At 49.3% G+C, this 16596-nt stretch overlaps 1 protein-coding gene across 4 annotated transcripts in view; it reads left to right on the top strand.

Moving 5' to 3' along the window:
• SHANK2 (SH3 and multiple ankyrin repeat domains 2) overlaps nucleotides 1–16596 on the top strand; it is a 294358-nt gene that overhangs the window by 91193 nt on the left and 186569 nt on the right. The window contains exon 10 of one of the 4 annotated variants that reach the window (XM_068148426.1): nucleotides 184–234. The exons of the other annotated variants lie outside the window; for them this stretch is intronic. Within the exon in view, the coding sequence (XP_068004527.1) occupies nucleotides 184–234 (51 nt within the window). The remainder of the gene's footprint in view (nucleotides 1–183; nucleotides 235–16596) is intronic. 4 annotated transcript variants of the gene reach the window in all.

The following is a 16596-nucleotide window of genomic DNA, read 5'->3' as shown; positions in this document are numbered from 1 at the left end:
CACTGGAGCTGGCTTCCTCATCTGCTCTAAATGCTTATATTGTCCACACTTCCATTTCCCAGCCCTGCCATCAGGAGAGCTTTGCTTACATAATCTTCTGCTTTCACATTCCCCCCTCTTAAAATCAAATTCTGACTCCTAACTTCTTTTTGATGTTGCCTTCGTTCCTTGCCCTTCTTGAAGGTTCCTGCTTCCCATATCCAAGTAGAAGTCCCTGGAATGTGTTGCTGGCAGGTAAGGGTTAATCCATGGTAATTTTTTTGCTTGGGGGCTCTAGCAGGAGGGTCTGGTTTTGGTGCTCTTCTTCCCAGGGAAGGAAAATCGACAAAATACAGAGGTCTTGTAAGAGCACAGCTTTCCCATAAGGAAAGGCTTCACAGACCCATTTCTGGTGTGCTAAATAAAGGGGGGGGGGTCTGCTAAAGATCTGGGGCTCCAAACAGCTCTGTTTGGCCTCAGAATGAATGGGATAGAGGAAGAGTTTTTAATGTAAAGTGTTAATGATTGTGACTCTCACAGTGTTCTACCCCATGCCCTTGTACCTCTGACCATCCAGCTAAGGCAGTGATTCAAAGCTGTGTTCTCCACTGAGGCTGTCAGAGTGTGCTTGGGGGCTGTAATATCCTAAGATCATAGAATCAGAGAATGCTTTGTGTTGGAAGGGACCCTCAAAGGTCATCTTGTCCCTCCCCCTTACAGTGAGCAGGAACATCTCCCAACTAGATCAAGCTGCTCAGAGCCCCATCAAGCCTGACCTTAAATGTCTCCAGGGATGGGACCTCCACCACTTCTCTGAGCAGCCTGTTCCAGTGTTCCACCACCCTGGTGGTAATGAACATCCTCCTTATGTCCAAAGATGTTTGATTTTCCATGGAGGGGACTGCTCTTAGACTGTGTTCAGGTGAACTGTCTTGGCACTTCTTAGCTCCACGTCCCAGGGGCACACAGGTGGACACCAGTGCCTCCCCCCCCTTGCTCCTCTGCTGGATTTCCTATAGCTGGGAAGAAACTGCAGCATGCTCAGGTGCTTCACAACCAAATTGGAGCCATTGGGGAAGGAGGGAGGGCTGTTGGAGGTACTGCAGAGGACACCCACCATAAGGGCTAGAGCTGGGATAAGTCTTGATGTAGCCTAATGGTAGCAAAGTAGTGTAATGGGGCAGTGCAAGCAGCACCAGGCAGCTCTGCAGAGCTTTCTTCTGCCTTTGTTCACAGGAGAGACAATGATTAGCGATAAGGCAGACAAAGCACAGCCTGTGCTGGAGGTGTTATTGACAGCAGTTTTTACATCACCTGTCTCTCTGAAGCACAGAGATGTGGTGCCTGATTAGCAGAGCCTCACTCGCTCTGGAGCTGCTGGAAAAGGCTTTATCTAACTGGGGGCCACCTTCTGTATGAAGGCCACCGAACACCTCTTGAGCACATCCAAACAAGGTGTTTGGAGTAGCAGATTTGTTTTCTTGTGAAGCATGGTGTTCCTGTAAGGAGTACTGGGATTTACAGTGTCATGTCAAGGGAAATCATGCAGAGCTGCACCTCAGCTCCCAGCTTTCTTACAGATGACTTTTCAGCTAGGATTCTGTGCACAGGCAGCCTGCTGCAGGAGGTGCCTTTAGCCTGGGGAAGCCAGTGAATGTGCAGCAGAAACAGGACAACTTTGGTGAGACTCTGACACTGTTTGGTGGTGTGGACCAGCTGAGCAACTGCAAAGTGTAAGCTGTCAGGACAGCAGGCTGAGAGGGAGACCGATGTGCTGTAGGGTTGCTTTTTGAACTGGAGATTAAGATGCACGTTGCAGTAAATGACTTAGCACCAGGTTTGGCGGAGCTAGATGTTGGTGGGACTGGAAGGTCCTTTCCAGCCACAATGATTCTCTGCCCCTGTGATGAATGAGCTGTGAGGAGTTCTCAGGGAGCCTCTCTTCCATCCATGATCAAGTGCCATCCATTTCATTTCGCTGCCTCCTTCCCTCGAGTCCCAGCTGATCACAGGAAGCTTTCAATGCAGTTTCATTGTTTTTCTTGCTGTAAAGTTATAATCCTAGGGGCTCTGGGGTTAAATAAAATACTAAATTAGGCTAAGTGGTAAAAGTAAGATTACAGGTTGTCAGATTCAAATTATGCTGTGTTTTCTCCCATGGTTACAGCCTTTGTAATGCAATGCATGGATGTACCATGCTCTGGTTTTATTAGGCACTGGAAATTATCTCCAGGACTGCTTAGCACTGCTTGGTTTTGTGCCACTTTCTGTTCTTGTCACAATCTGCCATGACAATTGCTTAACAAGGAATTAGAATCTCCGGGGTTCCTAATTCCTCTCCATCTTTGCCTGAGGAAAAGTTCAGGAACACACAGCATGGGGCATGACCACCTGTCTGTGACAAAGGCATCGAGAGCTCAGCTAGTTCTGCAGGCTGTGGATGTGCCACTGAAGAGGAATTTGTGCCAAGTATTTGTGGAATTTATGCAAAATCCTGAAAACCAAAATGGCCAAACGGGTTCCAAAGCAGTGAGCAGAAGTCCCAGCCCTGCTTCTGCTGCTTTCGATCTCTGCAGCAGCTTTGAGCTGATCCAGGCTTGACCTAACTGACAGTTCAGCAGTTCCCTAAGCCCAACAAGCTGTTGTATCAGTCCTCCCTGTTCAGGAGGCACAAGGAGAGCAGAGGCATGACTGGAGCGTCCCCATCACCCAGGCCTCCCCAGCTGATGGACCGAGAGAGGCTCTGCTGGGGAGCTGGGGATTAATTACTGCAAGCTTTGAGCCACCCCCCCTCCATGAAGCAGCTCAGAACTTTGCCTCGAGTTCATTTTGCACAATTGTTTTCAGTGCTCACATGACCAAAGTCTAACCCAATTAAAGAGCTGAGCCTCTCAGAAGCTAATGAAGGCACAGTTTCATAACCAAGCATTGGAGCAACTTGCACCACTCTCAAATCCTTGTCTCTTACTGAAAGCAAGTGACAGCTTTCCAGCCGGGGCTCCAAGGCTGCCAGCTGCCTTCTGTGTCCTCAGAGGCTTCTCACTGTGTGTGAGGGAGGTCTCAGCAGGATGCATCTTGTGGTATCAGAAGACACTATGCAGTGCACCCATCGGGTTGCATCATCGTTGCACCCAAGGCTGCTCAGATCTTGTCTTCTCCTTACACTGAAGCTTAATGAACCCCAACAACTGAAATGGCACAAGGAGAACAAAAGGATCCCTGCGAGTGTGGCTCTCAGGCTGAGGTTTCAAAGGCTGAGGTAAATGGAGGTGGAAGGGTCTCATCACTGCTGAATGCAGCAACCCTAATGAAGAGTTGTGAAATGTCAGAGCCTCAGCTTTGTGAACCCTTAGAGGTTTTCAGCTTCCAAAGGTAGCTGGAGGAATTGGATTTGCTGCAGACCTGGTGTAGTCGAATCTCCTTTTCCCCAACTTGCTATCTTCCCCCAGCATTTCGTGGGGGTGGCTGCATCCTCTTTAGCTTCCCATATTATTCCAAGCATTTCCAGTTTCCCCTGGGACAGTTTTTGCATGTTCCAGTCCCCCTTCTTGTTCAGAATTGAAGTCAGAAACATGAGAGAGGCCATGACAGATTGCCAAATCAATTAATACCTAAATGACCTGCAGTCCTCCTTTCCTGATAGTCCTTCTGTGCCTGAATGGAGACAAGGTCCAGGGCAGCAGCCAGGCTCTCACACAACTGATGAACTCACAGGAGTAGGAGGGCTGCTCTGTGGCTTGCTTAGCCATTGTTTTGGTGCCATACTACTACGTTGTGTAATTCTCTCCTCACATCTGTTTCTGGAGGGAATTTCAGCAGTGCCTTGCACAGTGAACCAGCATCACTAAATAATTTAAAGTAGGTAGAGTCCTTCTTAGTGGCAGTTAATAATTAAAAAACCCTTTTAAGAGAGAGGCAGCTCCACAGAGACCTTTGGTGAAGGCCTGAGAACCTTCTTGGAGAGCTGGTGGCTCTGGCCAGCACCTGAGATATTTTTTTGGGTTGTGATGAAGTTGTCAGCTGTGACAGTTAGAGGAGGAGGATCCTCCCAGGCAGCTTGTAGTCCCCAGAGCCTTTCATATCACTTAGCAATTTCAGACCTGAATTGTCATTGCTCATTCAGATCATGAAAACATTTCCCCCTCTCTTCAGACAGTTGTTTAATCATGTAAATGCAGCTAATAACTTGAATCTGTTACTTTAAGTAGTACTTTATTAGCAGGTCCAGCCTCTTGGCATGCAGTTCTCACTCTCCTGCCATGTGTGCAGGTGCATCCAGCTGGAGAAGCCAGGGCCTGGCATCTTGTTTCTCATCCATTCAGCCCTGGGTGCAAACTGTGGTCTTAGCTTGAGATTCCAAACAGCTTCATAGAATCATAGAATTGTCAGGGTTGGAAGGGACCTCAAGGATCAGCCAGTTCCAACCCCCCTGCCATGGGCAGGGACACCTCACACTACAGCAGGTTGCTCACAGCCACATCCAGCCAGGCTGCAAACACCTCCAGGGATGAGGCTTCCACCACCTCCCTGGGCAACCCCTGCCAGTCTCTCACCACCCTCATGGGGAACTTCTTCCTAACATCCAGTCTGAATCTACCCATTTCTATTTTTTTCCCATTCTCCCCCTCCAAGTCTGTACAAAGTCCCTCCCCAGCTTTCTTGTAGCCCCCTTCAGATACTGGAAGGTCACAAGAAGGTTTCCTGGGAGCCTTCTCTCCTCCAGACTGCACAACCCCAACTCCTTCAGTCTGTCTTCACAGCAGAGCAGCTCCAGCCCTCTGTTCATCCTCGTGGCCCTTCTCTGGATACCTTCCAGCACCTCCAGAGCCTTCCTGTAACAGAGGCTGCAGAACTGGATGCAGTGCTCCAGGTGTGGTCTCACCAGGGTAGAGTGGGAGAATCACCTCCTTTGCTCTGCTGGCTCTGCTTCTCTTGCTGCAGCCCAGGCTCTGCTTGGCTCTCTGGGCTGCAAGTGCTCACTGCTGGCTCCTGTTGAGGTTCTCATGTCCCAGCACACCCAGGTCCTTTTCTTCAGGGCTGCTCTCAAGCCAGTCCCTGCTCAGCCTATATCAGTGCTTGGGATTGCCCTGAGCCAGCTGCAGGACCTTGCCCTTGGTCTTGTTGAACCTCATGAGGTTGCAATGGGCCCAGCTCTGCAGCCTGTCCAGGTCCCTCTGGATGGATCCCTTCCCTCCAAGATGTTCATTTAGGAAGCCATGCAGAGAAAGGTGTTGCCTAAGGATGTAAAAATGTTGTATTTCCCCTGGGGAAAACAAAGTGGTTGCTATGGGACAGAAAATGATCTGCTGATGGCTTTTCACAGCTCTGTGCTGCTGGACAGAGCTGGCATATTCAAAGGACAGTGGGGGAATTGTTGGGTTTTCTTGGGGATGCTTTGGAAAGGTTTTTCTGAGGAGGTCCAAATAATTTCAAGAAAGACAAAGCAGCAGGCATTCCTCCTTAGGGTACAATCACATTGGTGTTTTCTCTCCAGGCCTCCCGGAGCACTGTGCAAATGAGAGAGATTTGTTTAGTTGAGGTAGCTTTGAAATACCTGTGAGGAAAAGTGCAGCCCTTTCTGAATGCTGCTTTCTCCAGGTACCAGCCAGTCCAGAGGAGGAGTTGTGATTTCCCTGGCTAGAAATGTAAGGAGAAAAGCTAAGCAGGAAGTGAAAGTCCTTCCATGAATTTGATAACCCTCTTGCTTGGCACTTGTCAATGACACCACTAGAGCTCTACAGGGAGTGGATGCCTACTGCTGTAGAAAGAAATACTCTTGTCCACTTTAGGCTGTTTGTTTGACCTGGTGGTGTGCTCAGGCTCCACTGCAGTATTCATTTCAGGCTGAGATGAATGAAAAGCCCAGGTCACCCTGGCTTTCAGCAGGAAGCAGGTTTTCTTTGGCTTCTTGTTCTGGGACCAAGCTGCAGAAATGGCCAAGCCCAGCAGCGCTTGCTGAGTTTTGTTCTGTGCTTGCTGCATTCAAGTTTCTGTTACTTGGATGAATTACTCAGCACTTGCACTAAATCCTTCCAAGCTTTTCATGGGCACTGATTTTTTTTGTGCCCTTTGGTTGCTCATGAGTAAGACCCTTCCTAATGCTTGAGGAAAATCAGTCTGTTCTGGACTGAAACAGAAACCAAAGTTGTCATTCATTTCATAACTTCTCATAACTTCATTCCCCTAGCAAGCTTGAGAACCTTGGAGGTCTTATCTCTCCAAGCACATTTTCTGTTGTAGTTATGCTTGAGATTCCCACTAGCTGTGTGTGGCTTGCATGAATGCATGGAAGGAAATTGCTGCTTGAGGTGGTGCTGCTTTGGGCATGAATAGCTGAGAGTGTGGTCTTGCAATATGGGCAGCATTGGTGCAACCTCCTCAATTCCCTGAGTGTCCTAGCACCTGGTGTCGAGCTAGGTAAGTCTGACTGTGCTATTCCAAACCTTATTCTGATTGTGCCATGTTTTGAGAAGTTACTGAAACCAGCAGACCCTTGAGAGAGCCCATTTGCCCCAGGGAGTGGCTGTGACTCTGTCCTTGGTGTGTGCTTGCACCTCTGCTCACTCAGAAATACCCATCCATGTTTATTGCCACTGGGATTACATTTCCTACCTCCTTTTCCATGTGCTTTTTTGTACTGCTTGAAACTACTCCCTAAGCACTGTCCCTCAGTAATCCTTGGATTCCTGTTTAACAACTTCAGCTCTCTTTCACAGCCTCTCTACACCAGCTCAGTAACTTCTGGAGCATTCCTGGAGCTGTGATGTTCTCTGCCAGCCAGTTTCCTGAGCTGTCCGTTCTTACACTCCCTTGATGTGCTGCTCTGGCTTTAGTGACTCTGTCCAGCTCTGCTAACCCAGCCTCCAGCCCATGAGGGTTCTCTTCTCTCCTCTTTTTCTCCTCCTATGTTTGCATGTCTTTTCCTTACAGTGCTCCCTGTTTCTTACCTGGCATTAAGAGCTGTGTGTTGAGGGGTTTGTTCTGTCACTGGCTAAGCACCGCCCGCACTAGGTAGGTATTGAAACTGCAGGACATTGATAGATGTGAAGCAGCAATGTGGAAGCCAAGAAAATGATCGTCGGCCACAGAACTTGAGTTAGGAGGCAGCTGCTTCCCCCTCCTCCTCCTTGTCCTTTTTGTAAAGGAGGGTGACAGAAGAGATAAGAAAGATCAATGGCATTTAGAGACAAAGGTTTTCCCAGCTGGAAGAGTGCTCAGCAACAATAGCCCTGACAGTTCAGCCCTTTAAGGAGCACAGCTGAAGGTTAAAATGGGTTGGTAAGGCTTAATCAGGTTCTGAATAAAAACCACCTTGAGGCAGAGTAAAGGAGAGAGTCTCTGTGCTTGGTGCATGATGGTTGTTTACCGCTGCAGCCCTGGTTTTCAGAAGAAGCTGTCCCATCCTGGCAGGCAACGACCACAAATGCTCCTGCAGTCTCCTCTGAACTGACCTCACAAGCTCTGGAGTGCTAAGCTGCTTGGCCATGTAAGCTGCAGAGTCCTAAGTGGGGCAAAGCCTGCCTGTTCTTTCAGCTAATGGCCCAGTGGAGCACTAGTTAAAAGTGAATTTCCTTGTTAATATTTGGAACCTTGTCTGTTGCAATATTGATGGTGTTGGACTAACAAGATGGAAGCTTCCTGGGCTGTGCTTCTGCTGGAGCTGAGCTCTGCAGAGTACAAGGCGCAGCGACTGCTCTCTCCGGCTGTGAAGTTTTCACTCTTGCTCCACAGATTATTCCCTTCCCTCTCTAGGCCAAAGCAGCAAACTGCTTGTCTGAATGTCTTTTGCTAAGCCTGGGCTGCACAGGAATGCAGGGCAACGGCAGAGGTAGGAGGAGCTGCACTGCTCCACACAGCCTATAGATGGTAATGGCAGTGGTGACCGTGATGGGCTCTGCACAGCTACCTGCCTGCCAACTTCCCTGGCCCTTGTGATCCAGGGCTGCAGCCTGATTGCTCCTCCTGGTTCTGTGCTTAGAAAAATCCATGAACTGTGATGGTTTGAAGGGATGATAGGAGAAGTACTTCTGAATCTTTTGATACTGTTCTGTTCTTCTGCTTGTCCTCCATAAGGCCATTTCTACTGTCCTGTAATAGTCTGTCTTGCATCATTCAAATGTGCTTTTATTTCTTGACTGAAATTCTGGTCCCATGGAAGTCCACAGCAGAAGGCAGACCTCCCATACTGGGACTGGGATCTAAACAGCTCTGTCTCTCCATTTAACTATCACTTAACCTCTAGACTGTGAGGTCCCTTTCCCTTTCTACAGCCTGGGGACTGTGAGGTCCCTTTCCCTTTCTACAGCCTGGGGACTGTGAGGTCCCTTTCCCTTTCTACAGCCTCAGGACTGTGAGGTCCCTTTCCCTTTCTACAGCCTCAGGACTGTGAGGTCCCTTTCCCTTTCTACAGCCTCAGGACTGTGAGGTCCCTTTCCCTTTCTACAGCCTCTAGACTGTGAGGTGCATCTCTTCCAATGCCCTCACTGGGTGACTGGAACAGCAGCTTGCTCAGTGTTTGTGTTTCGTAGCCTTCCTTACATGAATTTAAATCACTAATTAGTCATTCCTGCATCTTAATTGTTTCCTGTGTTGCCTGTGGTTGCTATATGGTTTGATGACTCTCTGTGTTAAGCTGGTGCCTGGTGTTCAGAAGCTGAACAAGAGGCTGCAGGGCTTGCACCTTACTCCTTTGTGCAAGGAGCAGACGTGGGCTGCTCTCCTGTCTGCGAGCTGCGCGCCGCACGCGTCCCTGAGCCTCCGAGCGCTGTGTGACTCCTGAGCATCTCAGAGCAGGAATAATCCATGTGAGTTTTCTCCACTGAAATTCTCTTTCAGATTCTACCTCCCACGTTCGCTGGCAATCACTGGAATTTCTTCCTACCTTCTGGTTCTTCCATTTATACTTCATTCCTTGACCTTGGATGTGCCTTGTGGGTCCCATCTATTTCTCCTCCTTCTTTCCTGCCGGTAACTCCTTTGGTGTTCCTGCACCTTCTCGAGACAAAGGAAAGCATGGTCCTAGCCAGGGGCACTTAGGGTGACTCATTTACTAAATTTCTCACCAAATTCTCAGCCAAGAAAAAAATATGGAAAATGTCCTCTCTTCAGTGGTTCTGTAAAAGCTTCCCCAGCTTCAGAAACCTCTGTTTATCTTAGCTGTGTTTCCTTCTGGTCTGCCAACCTTTCCCCAGCTGAGGTGAGGAGGCAGTCTCAGGTTTCCCTGACTTCCAAGGCCTGGGGGCTGCAGACAGTCCTTGGCTCCCTTTCTGTCCCTCCCCATTGCAGCAGAGACATCTTGGGAAGGGTGCTCACCTGTGGCCAGAAGCAGTGGGTCCTGAGAAGTCAAAGCTTCTGGGGCAGCTTGGAGGATTGCTGTGTCATCAGTTCCCAGGGAGCCTGTCTGGGGTCCACTGGTGGAGCTGAGGGCTGGAGCTTTCCTTTTCCTGTTTGGATTTCTAGTGCAAACATTGGCAAAAGAAAAAAAATACTGCCAGGAACTTGGATTTGCTTCCTGACCAAAGCTCCCCAGTCTCACACCTGAAATGCACATCTGATGTGACCCCTTTTGCACACAGGGTCACAGAATCACTGTGTTCAGGAAAGATCTCCAAGATCAGCAAGTGCAATCATTAGCTAGCTCCAGCAGGGCACTACCACACCATATCCTTGAGCACCATACCTAGGGGGCTTTTAACTGCATCCAGGGACAGTGATCCAGCTGCTTCCTGGGCAGCCTGTCCTGCTCCCTCTTTGCCTTCTGTACTCTTCTCTCCTGACCCATGCCCTTGTGTTGCTTCTGAGGATGGGCTGCTGGTTACTTAACATTCTCATGCATGAAACTGTGCCCCTGGATTCCTGAGTGCATCATCAGAGCTTAGGTTAGATGTGCAGTAAGGTGATAGGACAAGGGGCAGTGGATGAAAACTCCAGCACAGGAGGTTCCACCTCAACATCAGGAGGAACTTCTTCACTGTGAGGGTCACAGAGCACTGGAACAGGCTGCCCAGAGAGGTTGTGGAGTCTCCTTCTCTGGATGCTTTCAAGCCCCATCTGGATGTGTTCCTGTGTGACCTGTGCTGGATTCTCTGCTCCTGCTCTGGCAGGGAGGTTGGACTCAATGATCTTTGGAGGTCCCTTCCAACCCCTAACATCCTGTGAGCCTGTGCCTGGTAGGTGCTGACAGGCTAGGTCCTAGGTGGTGAGTGCCAAATGATTCTTCCTCTGTGTGGACAGACTGAGTGGTTCTGCATGTGTGGTCAGTGCCAACATGAGCATCACTTCTCTCCTAAGCACACTCTGCAGTTGCTCTGAAACATCAGGAGCCTGCTCCTGCGATGCCCTGGCTTGGGCAGCAGCACAGGCATGTGCCTTGTTTGTACAATTCCTCTCCTTTCTCTGATCCCACTCTCAGGGCTGTGCCATTTTCCACTGGCTTCATGTGCATCACTTCTTGTCCAGAAGCAAACAGAGTTATGTTGGAGCTTGAACAGGGTAGTCAGGTTGTGTTGTGGTGCTCCTCATGTCCAGGGTGTGACTGCCAAAGAGCATCCAGAGCACCTCTCCTGGGAACGTCTTGGAAGTCTGAGCCATCCCTCTGCTGTCCTTCCCTCCACAGAGCCTCCTGCCCCCACTCCACCCTGCAGACTTGGTCTGATCACCCAGCCACTCATTTTCCACTCAGGGAATGACTCCTATGTGACTGCAGCACTGCTGCCAGAGATGGGAATGTTTCTGAGCTAAGGTGTAGATGAGATTGACTTTGGATCCTGGGGTTTAAGCTTGCATCTTCTGTGTTCTTTGGGTTGATCTTGTCTACCTGCCTTGACTTACTGCCCTATATAAGCAAGAGTCCTTGTGCATATTTGAGTTCCATGAGATCCAAACTGCTCTGTCAGTTCACCACCAAGACTTAATCTGCAGACAACATCGAGACTCAGGCCCTGTGGGGGAGGGGAATTGTCTTCCTTCACCACTTTCAAGCGCTGTGAGGTGCAGGTGGCCACCCCTGGAAGCAGGAGCAGGCAGAGGGTTGCTAATACTGCTTTAATTATTAATCCATCTCTCTCTCCCCTTCTTCAGTGAGCAAAGCCAGGCCTTCCTCTCCTTTCTGAATGGGATTAACCACGGAGAACATTACAAATGCTGCAGACACCTACATGTTTGTACAAAGATAACCCCCTGCAGCTACAGCGGATGCTGCTTTTTTTATCCTCTCTTATTTTTACCACCATGAGTCACTTCTGATTTTCTTTCTTTTTTTTTTTTTGAGATGAAGGAATGTAGGCTACCAATACAATTTAAAATGCTGTTATTTTAATGAATAAGTCAGCAATGTTTTACTTTCTTTTTAACACCAAATGTCTAAATGGAACTAAGGGTAGTGAGACAATTATCAGCTGAAATTATTGGGTTTTATCTTGTAAGGATCCTGCTGCTTAGCATGCCTGTAGCTGGAGCTTGCTCTCCTCTATTTAGAAGGGAAGATATTTTGGGGGTTGCATTGCGTAGCTACTCTCTGTAGCATGAAAGACAATTGGAAACCAGCAGTGAGAGACTCTCTGCTGGGGTAACCCAAGCGAGCAGCCTCTCACCAGTCTGAGCACTTACTTGGTACTCAGCAGTGCTTAGGATCATTGCGTGGGCAAGGGTTGGAAGGGACCTCCAAAGGTCCACTTTGGAATTGAGATGATGAGAAGAGGAGCAGATGAGGAATTCTTGGAGACTGCTTATACTTTTCCCTCTTTTCTAGTATGCAGAGTGGCAGGAAGATTATCCTCAGAGAGGGGGTGATGGAAGCAGTGAAGGGCAGCTGTAGCTGTGAGGAGAAGAGAAGATGAGATTCAAAAAGGGAAGTGAAGGACACTGAGATTTAAGAGGTGGAAGAGAGGAGCTCAAGATAAAAGAGGGTATCATGGGGTTGTTTCTTCGCTGTTCTTTGTGATTCCTGCCTTGGGCTCACTTAGTAAATCAGGAGTAGCTGCACAAGCCCGGGATGGGCAACAGAGGTGGTGAAGCTGCATCTGGGCAGCTCTGAGCTGCCCAATTCAAGGACAGGGAACTACTTGAGAGGGTACAGCAAAGGGTTACAAAGATGCTGAGGGGACTGCACCACCTCTTGCCAAGAAAGGCTGGGGGGGCTTGGGGCTTAGAGAAGAGAAGATTGAGATGGGAATTCGTCAATGCTTGCCAATACTTTAAAGGGTGGCTGTCAGGAGGATGGGGCCAGGTTTTTCTTGGTGGACCCCAGTGGCAGGACAAGAGGTGACAGGCATGATCTTGAACATAGGAAGTTCCACCTAAATAGGAGGAGGAATTTCTTTACTTTGAGGATGGTGGAGCACTGGAGCAGGCTCCCCAGAGAGCTGGTGGAGTCTCCAACTCTGGAGTCATTCAAAACCCACCTGGACACCATCTTGTGCAACCTGCTGTAGGTGAACCTGCTCTAGCAAAAGTGTTGTGCTGGATGACCTGTGGAGGTCCCTTCCCACCCCACCATTCTGTCACTCCTAGCAGGTGCCCTCCTTCATCCTTATGCACCTCACCTCATCATTTAGATCTGCAGTGGTGCATTTAGATCTGCAAAAGTGATGTAGGACGTTGCCAGAGCAGAGAGGATGCACCTCAGAGCTGCTGTGCTGGGGGAACAGTGCTGATAGGTAAGAAGCCTGAAGAATTGGATCCGACTGACTGGCACCTAAAGTAGCACAAATAAATGTCTCCAGTGCCTCCCACCCTCCCAGTGCTTATAGCTGCCTGGAGAGACACGCACTAGTATAAGGCCTGTACCTCTGGGACTGCATGTGACCACTCTGGCTGGTTCCATATTTCCTAACTTCTCCAAGAGCCCAGGCTTTTTTTGTGTCTGTGTCTTTCCTTGCCCCCTCCCCTCGCCCCCTCCCCCCTTGCGAGCAGTCTCCACTTTTCAGTTATGAAAATGGTGTTGTTCTAAATAAAACTGACACGATCCACCAACACTTTGGGAAGCACAGATGCTTTGTCCCACTATTTACTAAAGAGGTTCACACTTAGATTAAAGCAGTGAAATCAAACCACTGAATAGAGCCTGGAACAAGACGATGAGTTAAGAAATTCACTGAGAGCTTTGTGGTAGGAGGAAAGTTACGCGAAAGCAAAGTGAGATTGTTTGCTGTGCAGCCCCGGAGCACAGAGGCAGCCTGCAAGCCGCTATTGCTGCTCTTGTTTTCCCAAGCTCCTCGTGTGGTTCCCGTTGTCTTTGCTCTCCTCTGCAACCTCAGGCTGCAACCCACGAATTTGGGTGCTACATCCCAAGCCGGGTTCTGCACATTGGCCACAACAACCCCAGGCAGTGCTACAGGCTGGGGTCAGAGTGGCTGGAGAGCAGCCAGGCAGAGAGGGACCCGGGGGTGCTGGTCGATGGTAGGCTGAACATGAGCCTGCAGTGTGCCCAGGCAGCCAAGAGGGCCAATGGCATCCTGGCCTGCATCAAGAACAGTGTGGCCAGCAGGAGCAGGGAGGTCATTCTGCCCCTGTACGCTGCACTGGTTAGGCCACACCTCGAGTCCTGTGTCCAGTTCTGGGCCCCTCAGTTTAGGAAGGAGGTTGACTTGCTGGAACGAGTCCAGAGAAGGGCAACAAAGTTGGTGAGGGGTTTGGAACACAGCCCTGTGAGGAGAGGCTGAGGGAGCTGGGGCTGCTTAGCCTGGAGAAGAGGAGACTCAGGGGTGACCTTATCACTCTCTACAACTACCTGAAGGGAGGTTGTAGACAGGTGGATGATGGTCTCTTCTCCCAGGCACCCAGTACCAGAACAAGAGGACACAGTCTCAGGCTGCGCCAGGGGAGGTTCAGGTTGGATGTTAGGAAGAAGTTCTATACAGAGAGAGTGATTGCCCATTGGAATGGGCTGCCAGGGGAGGTGGTGGAGTCACCATCATTGGAGGTGTTCAGGAGGAGACTTGCTGGGGTGCTTGGTGCCATGGGTTAGCTGTTTGGGTGGGTTGGATTGGTTGATGGGTTGGACACGATGATCTTGAAGGTCTCTTCCAACCTGGTTTGGTTTATTCTAATAAAGGTTTATTCTAATCAGTGTCAGGCTTTGAAAGAAGACTCAGAAGTCTTTGTCTGCAGGAGCTGCCAGCCATGAAACTCTCCCCTCTCCGAAGGGCAGTGCTTATGGAGTTACTTTTCTATGGTATTTATTAATTTTCAGCATAAACTTCGTGTGCAGCCCCCCCCTGACGTTAAGTGGCATTTCCCCCAGCCCAGTGCATATCCACAATGCAAAGAAGGGAAGGAATTATTTGTGTGGTTCAGAGCTTCTGAATGGTGCTGCGTCAGGACTGGGTTTCCTGGTGCATTATTGGTGGAGAAAGTGGCACCATCCTTTCAGCAGCTTGCTTCAAGTGCATTAGAATTTGTAGTGGGCTATAATTGCATCAGATTTGTATTCTCTGGCTTTTATTGTTGGAGGTGAAAGAATGCAGCTTTGGGAGTTCACATTTGAATGCTTAGAGTTCGAGCTGATAGTCTGAGCTAAACAGATCTTCCTTTCCAGACATCATACAAGTTGTTAATCTCTTGCTTCAATGGCACTTCTGAGTAGCTGTTTGCTAATACCCCATTGGAGTATAAAGAGGAATGATTCTCAATGAGTTCTCCTTGCTGATGAATCACAGAATTGTGAAGGTTGGGAAAGAGCTCCAAGATCATCAAGTCCGGCGTCAACACAACACTGCTATGGTCACTAAACCATGCCCCAGGGGGAACACAGATCTTGCCATCAGCCCAGTCCCTGTTTAATGGAACAGGAGGTTTTGTGGCTTATCTTCTGCAAGTCAACCACTGCCATTTCTGGGCAGCCTTGCGGTAACTATCTGCCCTGTAAAAGGTTTTCTCTCTCCTTCACAACCATCAGAAAATGATTTGTTGGCTGGGTGCACAAATGTATGGAAGATAAAATCCTTACTGGAGTTGTTTGTGTTGTTCTGAAGCAGACAGGATGTTGCTTTTAACCCAGACATGCCTAATAGAAATGTGGGGCTGTGGATTCTCCAGGAGCATAAAGCTTTGAGAAGTCCTTGTTAGAGGTGGCCTCGGGTTCCTCGCCTCTGGCTGGGGAAGAGCGCTGCCGAATCAGAGAGGTTGTTTGGATGAGCTGCTTTTTGATCCAGCAGAATACCTGTTGGAATGAGAGTGAGCTGCATGGGTTTTATTCAAATGAGCTGCTTTTTCTGTGTTGCTGATGGATTTCAATCATGCTTTACATTTCTCCTTCAGCTGTTGTAGCTTTCTCTCACTGCATTTGCTTTTCTCTCTCTCCAAGCTGCTGCTGGCAAGAGTTCTCCCTCGTTATTGGCCATTGTTTCCTCCCCACTCCCAGCTTTCTACACAAAATCAAAGGGTTTCATTTCCCCACCTTTTAACCTTCCATTGTTCCACTTCTACCTGCACCCCTGACCCAGATTCGTCAGGCAGCTGAAGGCTACAAAGCAGCCTCTCATCCTCAGGGCTGGAGGTTTGTTTCTGTTCTCAGGTAAATTCTGATCTGTGCTTCTGTATTGCTGCAGCAGGGCCTCAGAAGTGTGTGGATGTTGCCAGCCTGAGCCTCGCACACCCTTGGTTTTGCAAAGGGACCTCCATGCCAGTCAGGCTTTTTTTGGACTTCCAACCTGTCAAAGAGGTTCCAGATGTTTGTTCTGAGTTTTAAGCAATGCTGAGCAATTAAGTGGGATCTAAATAAAAGATTCTCTCCTTCTTCTTGCTGTTGTGTAAGCATCTGAATGCAAAACCCTTCTGCAGCAGCAGGCAGCTCTCAGAACGTTCTTTGCCTTGCTGCCGTGTTGAGAATTGGGTGAGTATGGCAAGGAGGAAGGGCTGGGGTTTGTTTCCCATGGTTTTAAGCTTATATTCGTGTGGCAGCTCCCTGTTCATCTCTCTCTTCACTGAAATGTACCCACAGGCACCTCACACTCTTAATTACTGAAATCATTCCAATAACAGGAGCTGGGTGAAGTGTTTCCAGCAGAGCCCGGGAGCCCAGCAGCGGCCAGTTCACTCCACCACATGCAGAACTGCTTCTCATTAAACAGTTCTAACTTCCTGTCTCTTGTTGTTTTGAAAGCAAGCTCTGAGAAGGCTCCTTGTGAGAGCAGAGCGAGGCTGGCCCTTGTCACAGAGAGCAAGGCTTGGGGTTGGCAGGGTAACAGATGCCAGGTGACGGAAGGGCTGTCTGGCACACGGCTGTGGAACTTCCACTGCTATTTTGTGGGTTTCTTTCTAATTGATACCTCCTGCCATCTGTTCCTGAGCCATCCCTCTGCTGTCCTTCCCTCCACACAGCCTCCTGCCCCCCCTCCACCCTGCAGACACGGGGCTGACCACCCAGCGGCTGCTGACAAGAGCTGATGGGCAGTAGCTGGGTGGTAAGAAGGTGCTAACGGTGGCGAGAGAGACACCAGCTTAGGTCAGGCTGGGCTGCTGGAGCACCATCTGCCTGTGCTCAGGTGCTTCTCTCATTGCTGGTTTGACTGCAGGGTCCTGAGCAAACTCCCCAGATTTCTGTTTTTCAGATGAATAACAATTTAAACCCCCTCCACCAACCCCCTTTTGCTTTATGATAGGCTTAGTTCTTCCTCT

This window comes from Melanerpes formicivorus, unplaced genomic scaffold, assembly GCF_026170545.1.
Source record: "Melanerpes formicivorus ecotype bairdi unplaced genomic scaffold, bMelFor1.0.p_v2 SCAF_16, whole genome shotgun sequence".
In the NCBI taxonomy this organism is placed as follows: Eukaryota; Metazoa; Chordata; class Aves; order Piciformes; family Picidae; genus Melanerpes; species Melanerpes formicivorus.
Note: the sequence above shows the minus strand (reverse complement) of the source record. Positions and strands in the feature narration are given on the sequence as shown.